At 40.0% G+C, this 15,536-nt stretch overlaps 1 protein-coding gene and 1 long non-coding RNA gene across 2 annotated transcripts; both read right to left on the bottom strand.

The window, feature by feature from the left end:
* Nucleotides 1-5,877: 5,877 nt before the first annotated feature.
* Nucleotides 5,878-9,803, bottom strand: LOC138190638 (uncharacterized). Its single transcript, XR_011176631.1, has 5 exons — nt 9,122-9,803; nt 8,783-8,880; nt 8,360-8,517; nt 8,039-8,123; nt 5,878-6,150 (listed from the first exon to the last, which is right to left on the bottom strand). It is a non-coding gene; the product is annotated as an uncharacterized lncRNA (long non-coding RNA).
* Nucleotides 9,804-10,894: 1,091 nt separating this feature from the next.
* LOC124214475 (TBC1 domain family member 14) lies at nt 10,895-15,401 on the bottom strand. The gene has a single exon (XM_046616753.2). The coding sequence runs from the start codon at nt 14,802-14,804 to the stop codon at nt 12,936-12,938; it is 1,869 nt and encodes a 622-aa protein (XP_046472709.1). The 5' UTR covers nt 14,805-15,401; the 3' UTR covers nt 10,895-12,935.
* Nucleotides 15,402-15,536: the final 135 nt, after the last annotated feature.

Below are 15,536 nucleotides of genomic sequence, written 5' to 3'. Positions count from 1 at the left end.
TTCGCGCAACCCCAAATTCGGTAGCTGTCAGTCCGCTAACAAAATTTCTCGACTTCCAGGATAAGCGCTCCGTGGCTCCTCGTTCATGTTTACAATAAATTATTTCAATTCGTTTTTCGCGCAAGCCGAAATTCAGTAGCTGTCAGTCCGCTAATAAAATTTCTCGACTTCCAGGATAAGCGCTCCGTGGTTCCTGGTTCATGTTTACAATAAATTATTTCAATTCGTTTTTCGCGCAAGCCGAAATTCAGTAGCTGTCAGTCCGCTAATAAAATTTCTCGACTTCCAGGATAAGCGCTCCGTGGTTCCTGGTTCATGTTTACAATAAATTATTTCAATTCGTTTTTCGCGCAACCCCAAATTCGGTAGCTGTCAGTCCGCTAACAAAATTTCTCGACTTCCAGGATAAGCGCTCCGTGGCTCCTCGTTCATGTTTACAATAAATTATTTCAATTCGTTTTTCGCGCAAGCCCAAATTCAGTAGCTGTCAGTGCGCTAATAAAATTTCTATAACTTTATAATCTTCTCATAATCTTTCTGGTACATTATATCGATAAAAAATTATATCAAACCTTACACATTATTTTTGATTTGTTCTCACGCTGAAAATATTTATTAGTATTCGAGGTATAACTCGAGGTGGTTGGCGGTTTTCGTTGGAGGTGGTTAGGGGTGGTTGTGGGTAATCTCGGTGATTCAGGAGGAGGGGGACGAGGATTTATGCTCGGTGAGTAAAACACTTTTATAATATTTGATGGCAATTATAATTATATTTTATCTAAAATATTTCAAACTAGTCATGTTTACATTAAATTATTTCAATTCATTTTTCGCGCAAGCACATATTCAGTAGCTATGAATAAGCTTATACAATTTATTATATTATTAATTAATTAATGAATATTCTTATAATATTTAATGGCAATTGTAATTATGTTGTATTCAAAATTTTTCAAACTTGTCATGCTTACAATAAATTATTTCAATTCGTTTTTCGCGCAAGCACAAATTCAGTAGCTATGAATACGCTTATGCAATTTATTATATTATTAATTAATTAATTAATCAATTACTCAATTATATTAATCCTTACACAATATTTTCGATGTTTTCTTATACTGAAAATATTTATTACTATTCAAGGTATAACCTGAGGTGGTTGAAGGTGTTCGGAGGTGGACGAGGAGGAGGACGAGGAGGACGAGGATTTGTGCTGGGTGAGTTAAACACTTTTATAATATTTGATGGCAATTGTAATTATATTTCATCTGAAATATTACAAACTTGTCACGTTTACAATAAATTATTTCAATTCATTTTTCGTGCAAGCACATATTCAGTAGCTATGAATAATCTTGTACAATTTATTACATTATTAATTAATTGATTAATTACATTAATCCTTACACAATATTTTTGATGTGTTCCTATACTAAAAATATTCATTACTATTCCAGGTATTACCCGAGGTGGTCGGAGGTGGACGAGGAGGAGGACGAGCTGGACGAGGAGGAGGACCAGGTGGACGAGGAGGAGGACGAGGTGGACGAGGAGGAGGCGGGGTGGGCCGTGGGAGAGGACCTCTCCTCTCCTCAGAGGAGGGGAGGGGGAGGGGGAGGGGGAGGGGCAGGGAAGGGGGAGAGGTGGGCGGGGAGGGGGAAGGGAAGGGAAGGGGGAGAGGTGGGCGGGGAGGGGGAAGGGAAGGGAAGGGAAGGGAAGGGAAGGGAAGGGGTGGGGTGGGGAGGGGAGGGGGAGGGGAGGGAGGGAGGGAGGGAGGGAGGGAGGGAGGGAGGGAGGGAGGGCGGGCGGGCGGGGGAGAGTGGAGGACGGATGTCAATGCGAGCCCGTTAGAGTTGATAGAGCAGTACACCCCCCCGGCCGCCCCCCCCGCCCTCCCTCCCTCCCTCCCTCCCTCCCTCCCTCCCTCCCTCCCCTCCCCCTCCCCTCCCCACCCCACCCCTTCCCTTCCCTTCCCTTCCCTCTCCCCGCCCACCTCTCCCCCTTCCCTTCCCTTCCCCCTCCCCGCCCACCTCTCCCCCTTCCCTGCCCCTCCCCCTCCCCCTCCCCCTCCCCTCCTCTGAGGAGAGGAGAGGTCCTCTCCCACGGCCCACCCCGCCTCCTCCTCGTCCACCTCGTCCTCCTCCTCGTCCACCTGGTCCTCCTCCTCGTCCAGCTCGTCCTCCTCCTCGTCCACCTCCGACCACCTCGGGTAATACCTGGAATAGTAATGAATATTTTTAGTATAGGAACACATCAAAAATATTGTGTAAGGATTAATGTAATTAATCAATTAATTAATAATGTAATAAATTGTACAAGATTATTCATAGCTACTGAATATGTGCTTGCACGAAAAATGAATTGAAATAATTTATTGTAAACGTGACAAGTTTGTAATATTTCAGATGAAATATAATTACAATTGCCATCAAATATTATAAAAGTGTTTAACTCACCCAGCACAAATCCTCGTCCTCCTCGTCCTCCTCCTCGTCCACCTCCGAACACCTTCAACCACCTCAGGTTATACCTTGAATAGTAATAAATATTTTCAGTATAAGAAAACATCGAAAATATTGTGTAAGGATTAATATAATTGAGTAATTGATTAATTAATTAATTAATAATATAATAAATTGCATAAGCGTATTCATAGCTACTGAATTTGTGCTTGCGCGAAAAACGAATTGAAATAATTTATTGTAAGCATGACAAGTTTGAAAAATTTTGAATACAACATAATTACAATTGCCATTAAATATTATAAGAATATTCATTAATTAATTAATAATATAATAAATTGTATAAGCTTATTCATAGCTACTGAATATGTGCTTGCGCGAAAAATGAATTGAAATAATTTAATGTAAACATGACTAGTTTGAAATATTTTAGATAAAATATAATTATAATTGCCATCAAATATTATAAAAGTGTTTTACTCACCGAGCATAAATCCTCGTCCCCCTCCTCCTGAATCACCGAGATTACCCACAACCACCCCTAACCACCTCCAACGAAAACCGCCAACCACCTCGAGTTATACCTCGAATACTAATAAATATTTTCAGCGTGAGAACAAATCAAAAATAATGTGTAAGGTTTGATATAATTTTTTATCGATATAATGTACCAGAAAGATTATGAGAAGATTATAAAGTTATAGAAATTTTATTAGCGCACTGACAGCTACTGAATTTGGGCTTGCGCGAAAAACGAATTGAAATAATTTATTGTAAACATGAACGAGGAGCCACGGAGCGCTTATCCTGGAAGTCGAGAAATTTTGTTAGCGGACTGACAGCTACCGAATTTGGGGTTGCGCGAAAAACGAATTGAAATAATTTATTGTAAACATGAACCAGGAACCACGGAGCGCTTATCCTGGAAGTCGAGAAATTTTATTAGCGGACTGACAGCTACTGAATTTCGGCTTGCGCGAAAAACGAATTGAAATAATTTATTGTAAACATGAACCAGGAACCACGGAGCGCTTATCCTGGAAGTCGAGAAATTTTATTAGCGGACTGACAGCTACTGAATTTCGGCTTGCGCGAAAAACGAATTGAAATAATTTATTGTAAACATGAACGAGGAGCCACGGAGCGCTTATCCTGGAAGTCGAGAAATTTTGTTAGCGGACTGACAGCTACCGAATTTGGGGTTGCGCGAAAATCGAATTGAAATAATTTATTGTAAACATGAACGAGGAGCCACGGAGCACTTATCCTGGAAGTCGAGAAATTTTATTAGCGGACTGACAGCTACTGAATTTCGGCTTGCGCGAAAAACGAATTGAAATAATTTATTGTAAACATGAACCAGGAACCACGGAGCGCTTATCCTGGAAGTCGAGAAATTTTATTAGCGGACTGACAGCTACTGAATTTCGGCTTGCGCGAAAAACGAATTGAAATAATTTATTGTAAACATGAACCAGGAACCACGGAGCGCTTATCCTGGAAGTCGAGAAATTTTATTAGCGGACTGACAGCTACTGAATTTCGGCTTGCGCGAAAAACGAATTGAAATAATTTATTGTAAACATGAACGAGGAGCCACGGAGCGCTTATCCTGGAAGTCGAGAAATTTTGTTAGCGGACTGACAGCTACCGAATTTGGGGTTGCGCGAAAAACGAATTGAAATAATTTATTGTAAACATGAACGAGGAGCCACGGAGCGCTTATCCTGGAAGTCGAGAAATTTTATTAGCGGACTGACAGCTACTGAATTTCGGCTTGCGCGAAAAACGAATTGAAATAATTTATTGTAAACATGAACCAGGAACCACGGAGCGCTTATCCTGGAAGTCGAGAAATTTTATTAGCGGACTGACAGCTACTGAATTTCGGCTTGCGCGAAAAACGAATTGAAATAATTTATTGTAAACATGAACGAGGAGCCACGGAGCGCTTATCCTGGAAGTCGAGTTTCACCGCGTAGCGGACCCGAAGCGCGGGATCCGGGAGGTTGAGAACCCGTTACTCGAAATACGTAGCGGACCCGAAGCGCGAGATCCGGGAGGTTGAGAACCCGGTACTCGAAATTTGCGGAGCGCGACTCTCATACGTCCGCTCTACTGCGCGGTTGTTTCCCGACTGAGGAATTCGGCTAGCTGATTTTGAATTGGTGACGTCACTTTCTGAACGTCCGACATCCAAACTATGGTTTCGAACTTTGATACTATGTATGATGATGTATGATGTACGATGTATGATGTATGATGTATGGTGTACGATGTATGATGATATGATATGATGTATAATGCTTTTAGTTTTCACGTTTCATACAAGAAATACACACTTCATCTCTCCTGCCGATTCCAGACTCAAGCGGCCAGGCCCTTCGATGGTCAGCCGTTGACTGAAGATATATTCTTCAGTGAACGGGTCGGCTAATAACGCTGCCGTTCTGCGACGGTTGGTTGATCAAAAATTTCGCTCGTATCTTTCAAATGTGTGTTAAAATACACTCGAAGTGTTAAGAAGCGTCGTTCTTTCTCTCCCTATCACCTTTCTAGGTCTCTAAATCACTACGCAGCGTTAAATACTGTCTCATACACGGAGCATCCGTTTCATCTCGATCAAAATTAGCGCGTCCGTGATGTATTACAGCTACTCTGATTTTTTTTCCATACGAACACCTTTCGAAAAACAATTCTGCTTTCCTACCCAACGTAGATACAACACTTGCGACCAGCTAAAACAACGTTTCGATTCTATGCCTATGAAAATTCAAGATCGAGAGAGCAAATGAAAAGTTGTTGAAATAATTATGAATACTGATGTTATGGAATACATCGAGCGCGCGTCGAATAGAATCCCATTTCGAAATGAATAATTCTGCTCTTTTCATATCATAGCTAATCTAGTAATATAGGTAAATAGGATGGTTGGAGGTGTTCGGAAATGGTAGGAGGTGGTCGGCGCTGGCAGAAGGTGATAGGGGGTGGTCGAAAGTGGCCATTGATGGTCGGAGGTGGCAGGGGGACGTAGGAGGCGTTCGAAAATGGTAGGACATTTCAAAAGTTAAAGTCGACGATGATCCGGTGCATCAATTTTATCGTTACAGATTTTCTTTTCCCATGAGGCATAGAGTATTCAACAACGATAATGCAGTCCTTAAAATTCATCATTCATCTCTGTCTGGAAAGCTAATTCGCAAGGCGTGGTATTCTATTCTATTTGCATTATTAGAAAAATACCCGTACTCTACATACACTGTTTCTAATCTTTTGCTACATTTGGTTTAATCCCCATGCTTCCACAGCACGAATAGTCGGAAATGTTTTTGATTATCCATAATAAAATAAAAGAAGTAACAAAGCTTAAATTTATTGTTAAAGCTCTAATGAAGACATCAAACTGCGGTCGAATCAATTCATTTATTATATTTTACATATTATTTGCACATGACCTCTGTATATTTGATAAATTATTCCTAAATACATTGAAACATACGTATTTATAATGAAATATCATGCAATGGGCTGTGTAAACTATAAACTATAATTTCTACCGAATAGCTGCTTTTATGTCAACAGGACTTTGAGACTCAGTTCCGTTCGTCCTCCTCCTCGTCCACCTCCGACCACCTCCAACAATCGCCAACCACCTCGAACAACCACCGATAACCACCTCGGGTTGTACCTGGAATAGCAATAAATATTTTCAGTATAAGAACACATCAAAAACATTACGTAAGGATTCATATAATCACAGGTTTTGTTTTTTGGCTGTAACTTTTGATGCGTCGATCGCAGCGCATTGGGACAGCGCCCAATCGATTTGTCTCGCAAAATTACGTCGGAATAGTGCAGGAAAGAATTTATTCCAGCACTTTTCAAAATCGCGAAAATTTTCGCAAAAAATGCAAAGGGGTTAGCCTTACTTTTTCTTCATTTTTCGAGCGAATTATTTTGGTCTCCGGTTCGATTTAAATGACCCTTACCTGACCAATTAGACCCCTAGGAACTCAGAAAACGCGGCAAAAAGAACGTGGGACCAAGAGGAGAGAAACGGCGAGCAAAAAAGCAACAGATGAAAAATGTCGAAAACACAGGTCATCGTTTTTTGGCTGTAACTTTCGATGCGTTGATCGCAGCGTATTGGGACAGCGCCCAATCGATTTGTCTCGCAAAATTACGTCGGAATAGTGCAGGAAAGAATTTATTCCAGCACTTTTCAAAATCGCGAAAATTTTCGCAAAAAATGCAAAGGGGTTAGCCTTACTTTTTCTTCATTTTTCGAGCGAATTATTTTGGTCTTCGGTTCGATTTAAATGACCCTTACCTGACCAATTAGACCCCTAGGAATTCAGATAACGCGGCAAAAAGAACGTGGGACCAAGAGGAGAGAAACGGCGAGCAAAAAAGCAACAGATGAAAAATGTCGAAATTTCAGGTTCTCGTTTTTTGGCTGTAACTTTTGATGCGTCGATCGCAGCGTATTGGGACTGCGCTCAATCGACTTTTTTCGCAAAATCACGTCGAAATAGTGCATGAAAGAATTTATTCCGGCACTTTTCAAAATCGTGAAAATTTTCGTCAAAAATACAAAGGGGTTAGCCTCACTATCGGATGAAGAATATAAAGACAGTTGCCCTTATGGGCTCAGATGTGACATCCGTAAATTGCTCCGTGAGATAATCCAATGGTAGAGTTGAGAACTTATCGTACAACATCACTGAGTTTCCGATTTCGACAAGGTGCTGGCTGCATTCACCTTCCGAGTAACACAGTCTTCGCAATGGTAGGCCCAAGCCAGTACTTGGCCTGAGTGTACCTACCGACTTGTCGGCGATACAAGAAATTAATAATGAGAACTAATATCATTCAAAATTCGTAGCAAAACAGTGATTCAATTAAAGTATAGGTACCCGAGAGAAGAATGTATACATAGATCATGAATAAAAATAGATCATATGTAATAATGATGCAGAGACCAGAAAGTGTACATGTATATGCGGTCCATGTACGACATTGATATACCTGATTAATTTATGATAATTACGTGATGCAAACTATAAATTTTATAATTTGCTAGGAAACATACTAGATTATCTACTATAATCGGGTATAATATGACAATAAAAGAATTGTTCGTTTCGATATGGGATACAATTCGACACGCAGTCTATATATCCCATAACATTCATATTCAGAATTAGGAGTAGGAGTAGGAATAGAAGTAGGATCAGGAGTTGGAGTAAGATCGTAGTAGAAGTAGGAGTAAGATTGAAGTAGAAGTAGGAGCAGGAGCAGGAGTAGAAGTATGGGAGGAGGGTAAGGGCGGGAAAGGTAGGGTAGGGTGGGGTAGGGTGGGGGGTAGGTTAGGGTAAGCGGACCAATTGGGTTGGGTTGGGTTGGGTTGGCAACTCCAACTCCTAACACTCCTACTCCTACTTCTTATCCTACTTCTCCTCCTACTCCCACTCCTGATCCCATTCCTGATCCTACTTCCACTCCTCCTTCCGATCCTACTCCTATTCCTACCCCTGATCCTACTTCATCAAATATCATAAAAATCTTAAACTCACCGAGCATCAATCCTCGTCCAGCTCGACCACCTCCAACCACTGCCAACCACCTCCAACGACCACCGCTTACCACCTCGGGTTATACCTGGAATATCAATAAATATCAATATTGAAAATCAGAACACATCAAAAATATCGTGTAAGAATTAATATAATTTTATCATTGACACATTCTACTAAGAAGATTATGAGGAAATTATAAGAAATTATAGAAATTTTATCAGGGCATTGACAACTACTGAATTTGGGCTCGAAAATTGAATTGAAATAATTTATTGTGAACATGACAAGTTCAAAAAATCTTAGATAAAATATAATTACGATTGCCATTAAATATTAAAAAAATGTTTCATTTCCCGTGCACAAATCCTCGTCCTCCCCGTCCACCTTGTTCTCCTCGTCTTCCTCGTCCTCCTCCTCGTCCACCTCCGACCACCTCCAACGACCACCGCTAACCACCTCGGGTTATACCTCGAATACTAATAAATATTTTCAGTATTAGAACACATTAAAAATATTGTGTAAGGATTAATATAATTTTTTTTATCGACACATTTTACTAAGAAGATTGTGAGATACTTATAAGAAATCATAGAAATTTTATTAGCGCATTGACAGCTAATGAATTTGAACTTATGCGAAAAGCGAATTGAAATAATTTATTGTAAACATGACAAGTTTGAAAAATTTTAGGTGAAATATAATCGCAATTGACATATAATATTATAAAAATGTTAACCTCACCGAGCAAAAATCCTTGTCCTCCTCCTCGTCCACCTCCGACGACCTCCAACCACCGCCAACCACCTCCAACAACCACCGATAACCACCTCGGGTTATACCTTGAATAGTGATAAATGTTTTCAGTATAAGAACACATCAAAAATATTCTGTAAGCATTGCTATAATTCATTAATTAAATAATAATACAATAAATTTCATTCGCGCATTTACAGCTACTGAATTTGTGCTCGCGCGAAAAATGAATTGCAATAATTCAATGTAAACATGACAAGTTTACAAAATTTTAGATGAAATATAATTACAATCGCCATTAAATATTATAAAAATTTTATACTTAACGTGCACAAATCTAACGACCGCCAACCAGCTTAAATCACCTCCAACGATCTCCTCCTTGTTCTCCCCGTCTTCCTCAACCTCCTCATCCTCCTCGTCCTCTCCCTGAAGTCAAGTTTCACCATGTAGCAAACCTGTAGCGCAGGAACCACGGAGCGCATGTCCTGGATGTTAAGTTTCACCAGGTAGTTGACCTTGAGCGCAGAAACTACGGAGCGCTTGTCCTGGAAGTCGAATTCCACCAGGTAGCGGACTTGGAGCGTAGAAACTACGGAGCTCTTGTCCTGGAAGTCGAGTTGCACCAGGTAATGGACCTGGAGCACGGGATCCAGGAGATAGAGAGCCCGGTACTCGAAGTCTGCGGAGCGCGATTCTCATACGTCCGCTCTACTGCGCGGTGGTTTCCGGACTGAGGAATTCGGCCAACTGATTTTCGTCTATATAGATCGATGACATCAAGAGAAAAAAAATTTCGGGTGACGTCGCTCTCTGAAATTCCGAACATCCGAACATCCAAAATTTGGTTTCGAACTTTAATACTACGTATGATGTATGATGTGTGATGTATGATGTATGACATATGGTGTATGATGATATGATATGATGTATAATGATTTTAGCTTTTACATTTCAGACATGAAACACGCACTTTGTCCTTCCTGCCGATTCCAGACTCAAGCGGCTAGGCCCTTTGATGGTCAGCCGTTAACTAAACATGTATTCTTCAGTTAACGGGTTAGCTAATAACGCTGCCGTTCTGCGACAGTTGAATGATAAAAATTTTTGCTCGTACCTTTCAAATGTGAGTTAGAATACACTCGAAGTTTTAAGAAGCTTCGTTCTAACTCTCCCCGTAAAAAAAAAAAAAAAAGAAAAATCGCCGACAATCACCTTTTTAGGTCTTTAAATCAGGACGCTGCGTTAAATACTGCCTCATATACGGAGCAGCCATTTCATCTCGATCAAAATTAGCGCATCCGTGATGTATTACAGTTACTCTAAATTTTTTTCCATACGAACACTTTTCGAGAAACAATTCTGCTTCTCTACCAAACGTAGATACTTCACTTGCGACTAGCTAAAACAACGTTTCGATTCTATGCCTACGAAAATTCAAGATCGAGAGAGCAAATGAAAAGTTGTTGGAATAATTATGAATATTAATGTTATGAAATACATCGAGCGCGTGTTGAATAGAATCCCATTTTGAAATAAATAATTATTCTATTTTCATATTATAGCCGTATTATTGTAGATGATCTAGTTTGTCTTCTGGAAAATTATAAAATTTACAGTATGCATCGCGTATTAATCATAAATGGATCACATATATTAATATTGTACATGGACCGCATATACATATATACTTTTTGGTCTCTGCATCATTATTACACCCGATCTATTATTATTTATAACCTATGTATACATTCTTCTCTCGGGTACCTATACTTTCATTAAATCACTGTTTTCCTACGAATGTTGGAAGAAATTTATCCTCGTTATTAATTTCACGTATCGCCGACAAGTCGGTAAGTACACACAGGCTAAGTATTGGCTTGGGCTCACCATTGCGAAGACTGTGTTAGTACTCAAGAGATACAACCACTCATCATTTAGATACATTTGGCGATCCCGCGTCGTTTGAAGCCCAACTTGTCAGCCCCTGAAGGCGATAAAACCGAAGAGAATGTATTCCGAAATAATTCCAGGTGTGTGTTACTTACCCGAAAGACATTAATTGTAATCAAAGTGATGGAAACATTAAACGAAGGACAATAATTGATATCGATTTTATTACTATTCCTTTCGTCATACAAAAGCTATTATATGTGAGATTCAAAATATACACGCAAAGACAGGAAGCCGGCTGACGCCTTCTGCAGCGCCGCTGCAATTATAATATATTTACAATTATTATTAGATTCATTCGGATATTACAATGTCGTGTGTTACATATTATAACATGGTAGGTCATCCTTATATCTATATATCTTTATACACCGATCATTACATTTACGAGAATATATTCATCGTTTTTGATTTATTGGAAAATATACATAATTATATGTGACGTTTCTATAAGTCCGCGTTTATTATTATCATTATACTACTACACAGGTGTAGAAAAGCTTACATAAATAAATAATATTACACTAATTATAATACATGTTATATGTAGGATATCTGCAACGCATACGTACCAACCGAGTATTGTTATCTTTCGTCTTTACTTAATATTCAATCAACATGTATGTATATACAATATTAGAGATGAGAATATCATCGATATAACTATAATTTATTTTTTCGTCGGATGGATTTTGAGTATTGTCAGCGAGGACTGGGACATTTATATAATAAAAACTATCATCCACTTCGCCTACGTGTTTCAGTTTCATCTAACGAATATAAATTTATATTTTATAGAACAGCACGGTACTGAGTTACGAGAATTAAGCTAAATGTTCTTGTTCCTTTTCTATATGAGAAAAAATCACCGTGGATTTCACGTGCGAATAATGTTACATAAGCCTATTACGTACAACGGGCAGAAGAAAAATACCATCAGAATTTATACGCATTCTTTTTTTTTTTTTTTACCGTGTACGAGATAATAAATAATAGCATTATGACTCCATGTCACGGGTATTCTATTCTAGTTTCTTGCACAAGATGATATTATAGGTGTGCATTTTCTCATAAATGAGAATCAATTTCTTCTTCCTCTATCCCATACATCTCGTACATATAGTATGTTAATAATTAAATTGATAATTCATCACGAAGATCGCTGGGAAAAAATGTCTTTACGCAAAATAGGAATCGCCGTTCAGATCTCTGTAGCATTTTTGCTTTAACCATGCAGCATTCGTTAGTATTTTACGTTGTTACCATAGTTCCGATTATTTAGGGGTATTAGCGGAGTTGATTCAACTGACGAGTGAAAAATTAAATAATTGCGATTATAACGCAATTCACAGCCCAACTCGAGACGTTACCTTAAATATTTTACTACTAGCTTCTCAGATTTCCAAAAGTACGAGCTTTTGTACCGCTCCAGGTTCATGCATATTTGAAAAATGTCCATAATTTTGATTTTTTTTAAATGACAGCATTGCAGGCTGCAGAGTGTGTTTCTTCACCACCAATCTCACCATGGCATGTTCAAATCGACCCCGCTACTTCCATAGAAAATAATAAATTGTTATATACAAAAGTTACAATTTTCATTATTACCTATATCGTATATGCAGTTTCGAAATTTATCGCTATGCAGTCGCCTGTTTTTATATGTATATAGATACCTCAAAATTTCCAAAGTCTTCGATAATAGATTGATTAACTAATTCATCAATACCAGCAGCTTTGCACCAGCATTATAAAATTTAGCACCACCATTTACGTTAAAACGATTCAATGACTTCGTTGCAGTTTCATTGGAAACGAAAAATACAGATTCTGATCGTGTTATGTATTGAACTCTATTATTGCCCAAGTGTCAGGGGCTGCCTAACATCAAAAAACATTTACTTCGAAAGTTCACACATCGATTCGCACAAATCATTACAAACATACGTATCGTATTACACTAGCCAATGTATACTTACTATTTAATAGATCGTTCCATCCATCATTACCATAACGAATTATCCATCGCCAATATCTCATGATTTCTGAGTCGCTACATAATTTTTATCTCTCAAGTACATCCAATGTAAACCAGGCCATCATCAGGAATGTATTCACTACAGCAGTTACAAGCTCGTAGCTGAATAGTAAGGTACGCTTAAGGAAACTGAGAACTAATGATTAAATTCTAAGATATTTGAGCCAGCATCTGTTGAAAGGTGCTGGTGCCAACGGTGGTAGACATTTGACTAATACTGTTGAAAAGGGCCTCAGCCTGGAGATTCTCAGGTAACCTAGTGAGGAATTGAGCTCCACGTACAAAGTCCATACCAAGTAGTTCATCCTGGTGTAAATGGAGTACCCCAAGTGCTGTCCTGAAGAGGAATTCATCTCCATCCCTCAAAAAAACATCCCAAACTCTGCAGGCAACATCCAAAGGCATTGCTTTAGCATAGACAGTGTAAAGCCAGTCGAGGAGATAAAGATCAGGACTAAGACCAGCCGCGGTAAAGTGAGCATAAATTTTTGGCAACCTGTGAGCAAGTGCGCTTGAATACACTTTGTAATATATGCTCATTTGTTTTTGGTTCAAGGTAAAAGCTGCCCTATGACAAGGACGATTTAGGAGGTTTGCAAAGCAAGTGAAAACGTCGACTGGGTCCATATTAAGTGACAATACAGCACCCAGGAAGCTCATGCCTTGAACATAGCCAACATCTGGTCTGTATACAGCATACGCAGCTAAAACCCCTTGCAGACTTTCGGCGAGAGGTCCGCCTTCTTGGAAAACGCACAGTGTAGGAAATGTGCGGGATACATCAAGTTTTATGGAGGCCAGCCACTCGTTCGCTGGATGCGACATTGCCCTATCTAGACATAAATTGTACAGATGAGGAGTTATGTTAAGCTGATTAAATATAGCCAGCTTCCAAACCCGCCCTCTTATACTGGGGGGAAGTCCTCGCCACCATAATTCCCTGACTTTTTTAGTTTCTCTGAGCGATTCAAACTTAGGTAAGACCTGCGTACTCCATATTAATGAATCTTCTGCAAGCCTCTCTTCCTCTTTGAGCTGAATCTCTCTCTGCTGCCTGCGCTCCTTTTCCTCCTTCAATTCCCGCTTTCTTGCAGCCTCAATAATAGCATTATACTGTTTCCTGTGACTTTCTTCCTCCAGAGCGCTTTTAGCTGGTAAATTAGATGGTCTAGGCTGTGGAATGAGCGCTGAGCTGCCTCCCACCTTGTCCGCGTTTCTTGACGGACTTCCTGACGGCGTCGAATGCTGTTGAGGCTCCTTCTGCTTCCAAGAAAACACGTTTTTGGTAAAGAACCCAGTGAGAGGCCAGCGCTTGGGTTTCTCAGGCGAGATGTGCGGCTCCTCCGGACCCAACAAGCTCCCGGAAGGCGAGGCTTCGCTCAGGGATGAAACCGTACTACTGCAGGACCGCGGGAGGCTACTTCTCGGACTGTTGTTCAGACTGGCCACATCATTCTTGACGCCGTCGGCATCAATCCTGGCTATAATGCTGGCCGATTGATTGCTAAGGGATTCTAGATCCCCAGATTGCCGCTCCTCTGGTAATGTGTCAAGCTCATCAAGTGCGTAAAGTTGTTTCGTTGATGGATTATATGCCAGGGACATGCTCTCCAATGCATTGTTTAGACTGGTGCCACTTGAAACTGCGTTGGCTGCATCGTACCATTTGTTTTCGCGTATATGAACGCAGAGTGCTTTATTTGCGGCTGGAACTCCAGCGGTAACATCGCAGGCCAGTGCTTCATCCATTTCCACACTGTCGCAACGCACCGAATCCCCGTTAATTGACACTAATTGTTGCTTTCCACCATTCATCTTTGAGGTTATTGTGCTGGCAAGGTAGCCGCCGGGTTCTCGCCTCCCGGTTTTCAACACTTGGAAACTGTTGGCCAAATCCGTGTGGCATGATATCAAGCAGGGCGCTGCTCCTACCTGCACAGCTCCAGGGACTCCGAGGGTTCCCGGAGTCCCTGGAGAGCAGGCTGCTCCGTTTGGACGTTGCAGAACAGGGCTTTTCATGCCTCAAGCCGCCTTTCCCTAACCTCGCTTTACATAGATAACGGATTGATCGTTGACGTCTTTAGTCTTATATTTAATTTAATTTGATTTATCTTTCTGTTAATTCTAGGTTTTGAAATATATGTATGTATGACGTATGATAACGTGGATGTTGGGCCGAAGTGGGAGAAACCCTAAAACTTCTCACCTCAACGATCGTCTTTTGTTCGTATATTTTACACAGCGTGATTGCTTCGCACCCATTGTTAAATATTTTTGATTGTATGAATTATTCTCGCTTCGATCTTTCCGACGGCACTATGACTCATTTTATTATTGCAATATTTATCTGCTCGTCCGTTGCCCCGTCTGACAACACCCACCACCACTCACACAGCGTCTGTCAAAAAATCACACGCACACACTGCCGCGCACATCATGCACGCCCACTGTTGTCATTCATCTGTCACTTTTAAGGGTGGTTATTTTAAGCCGAATATTTTACTGTTTATGCAATTTTGTTTTGTCTTCCTGCAAATGGATCGTATTACAATTCACGCTATTTTATTTCTAAAATCAACTATATAATTAGATTATTTATCCGAGATTCTAATAAATCCTATTACAAACTATATTTCCCTATAAATAAATTTGTATTTTACAACGCATGTCGGGAATACATTGGAAACTATATGTCAGTTGGCAGTACTGGTTTGTGAGACCTCAATTTGTCCAAAAATAATTCTCATTTTT

This window comes from Neodiprion pinetum, chromosome 3 (assembly GCF_021155775.2).
Source record: "Neodiprion pinetum isolate iyNeoPine1 chromosome 3, iyNeoPine1.2, whole genome shotgun sequence".
Lineage (NCBI taxonomy): Eukaryota > Metazoa > Arthropoda > Insecta > Hymenoptera > Diprionidae > Neodiprion > Neodiprion pinetum.
Note: the sequence above shows the minus strand (reverse complement) of the source record. Positions and strands in the feature narration are given on the sequence as shown.

What these genes read in the sequence shown, in the direction of transcription:
- LOC124214475 (XM_046616753.2), bottom strand. Translation starts at nt 14,804, where the DNA reads ATGAAAAGCCCTGTTCTGCAACGTCCAAACGGAGCAGCCTGCTCTCCA.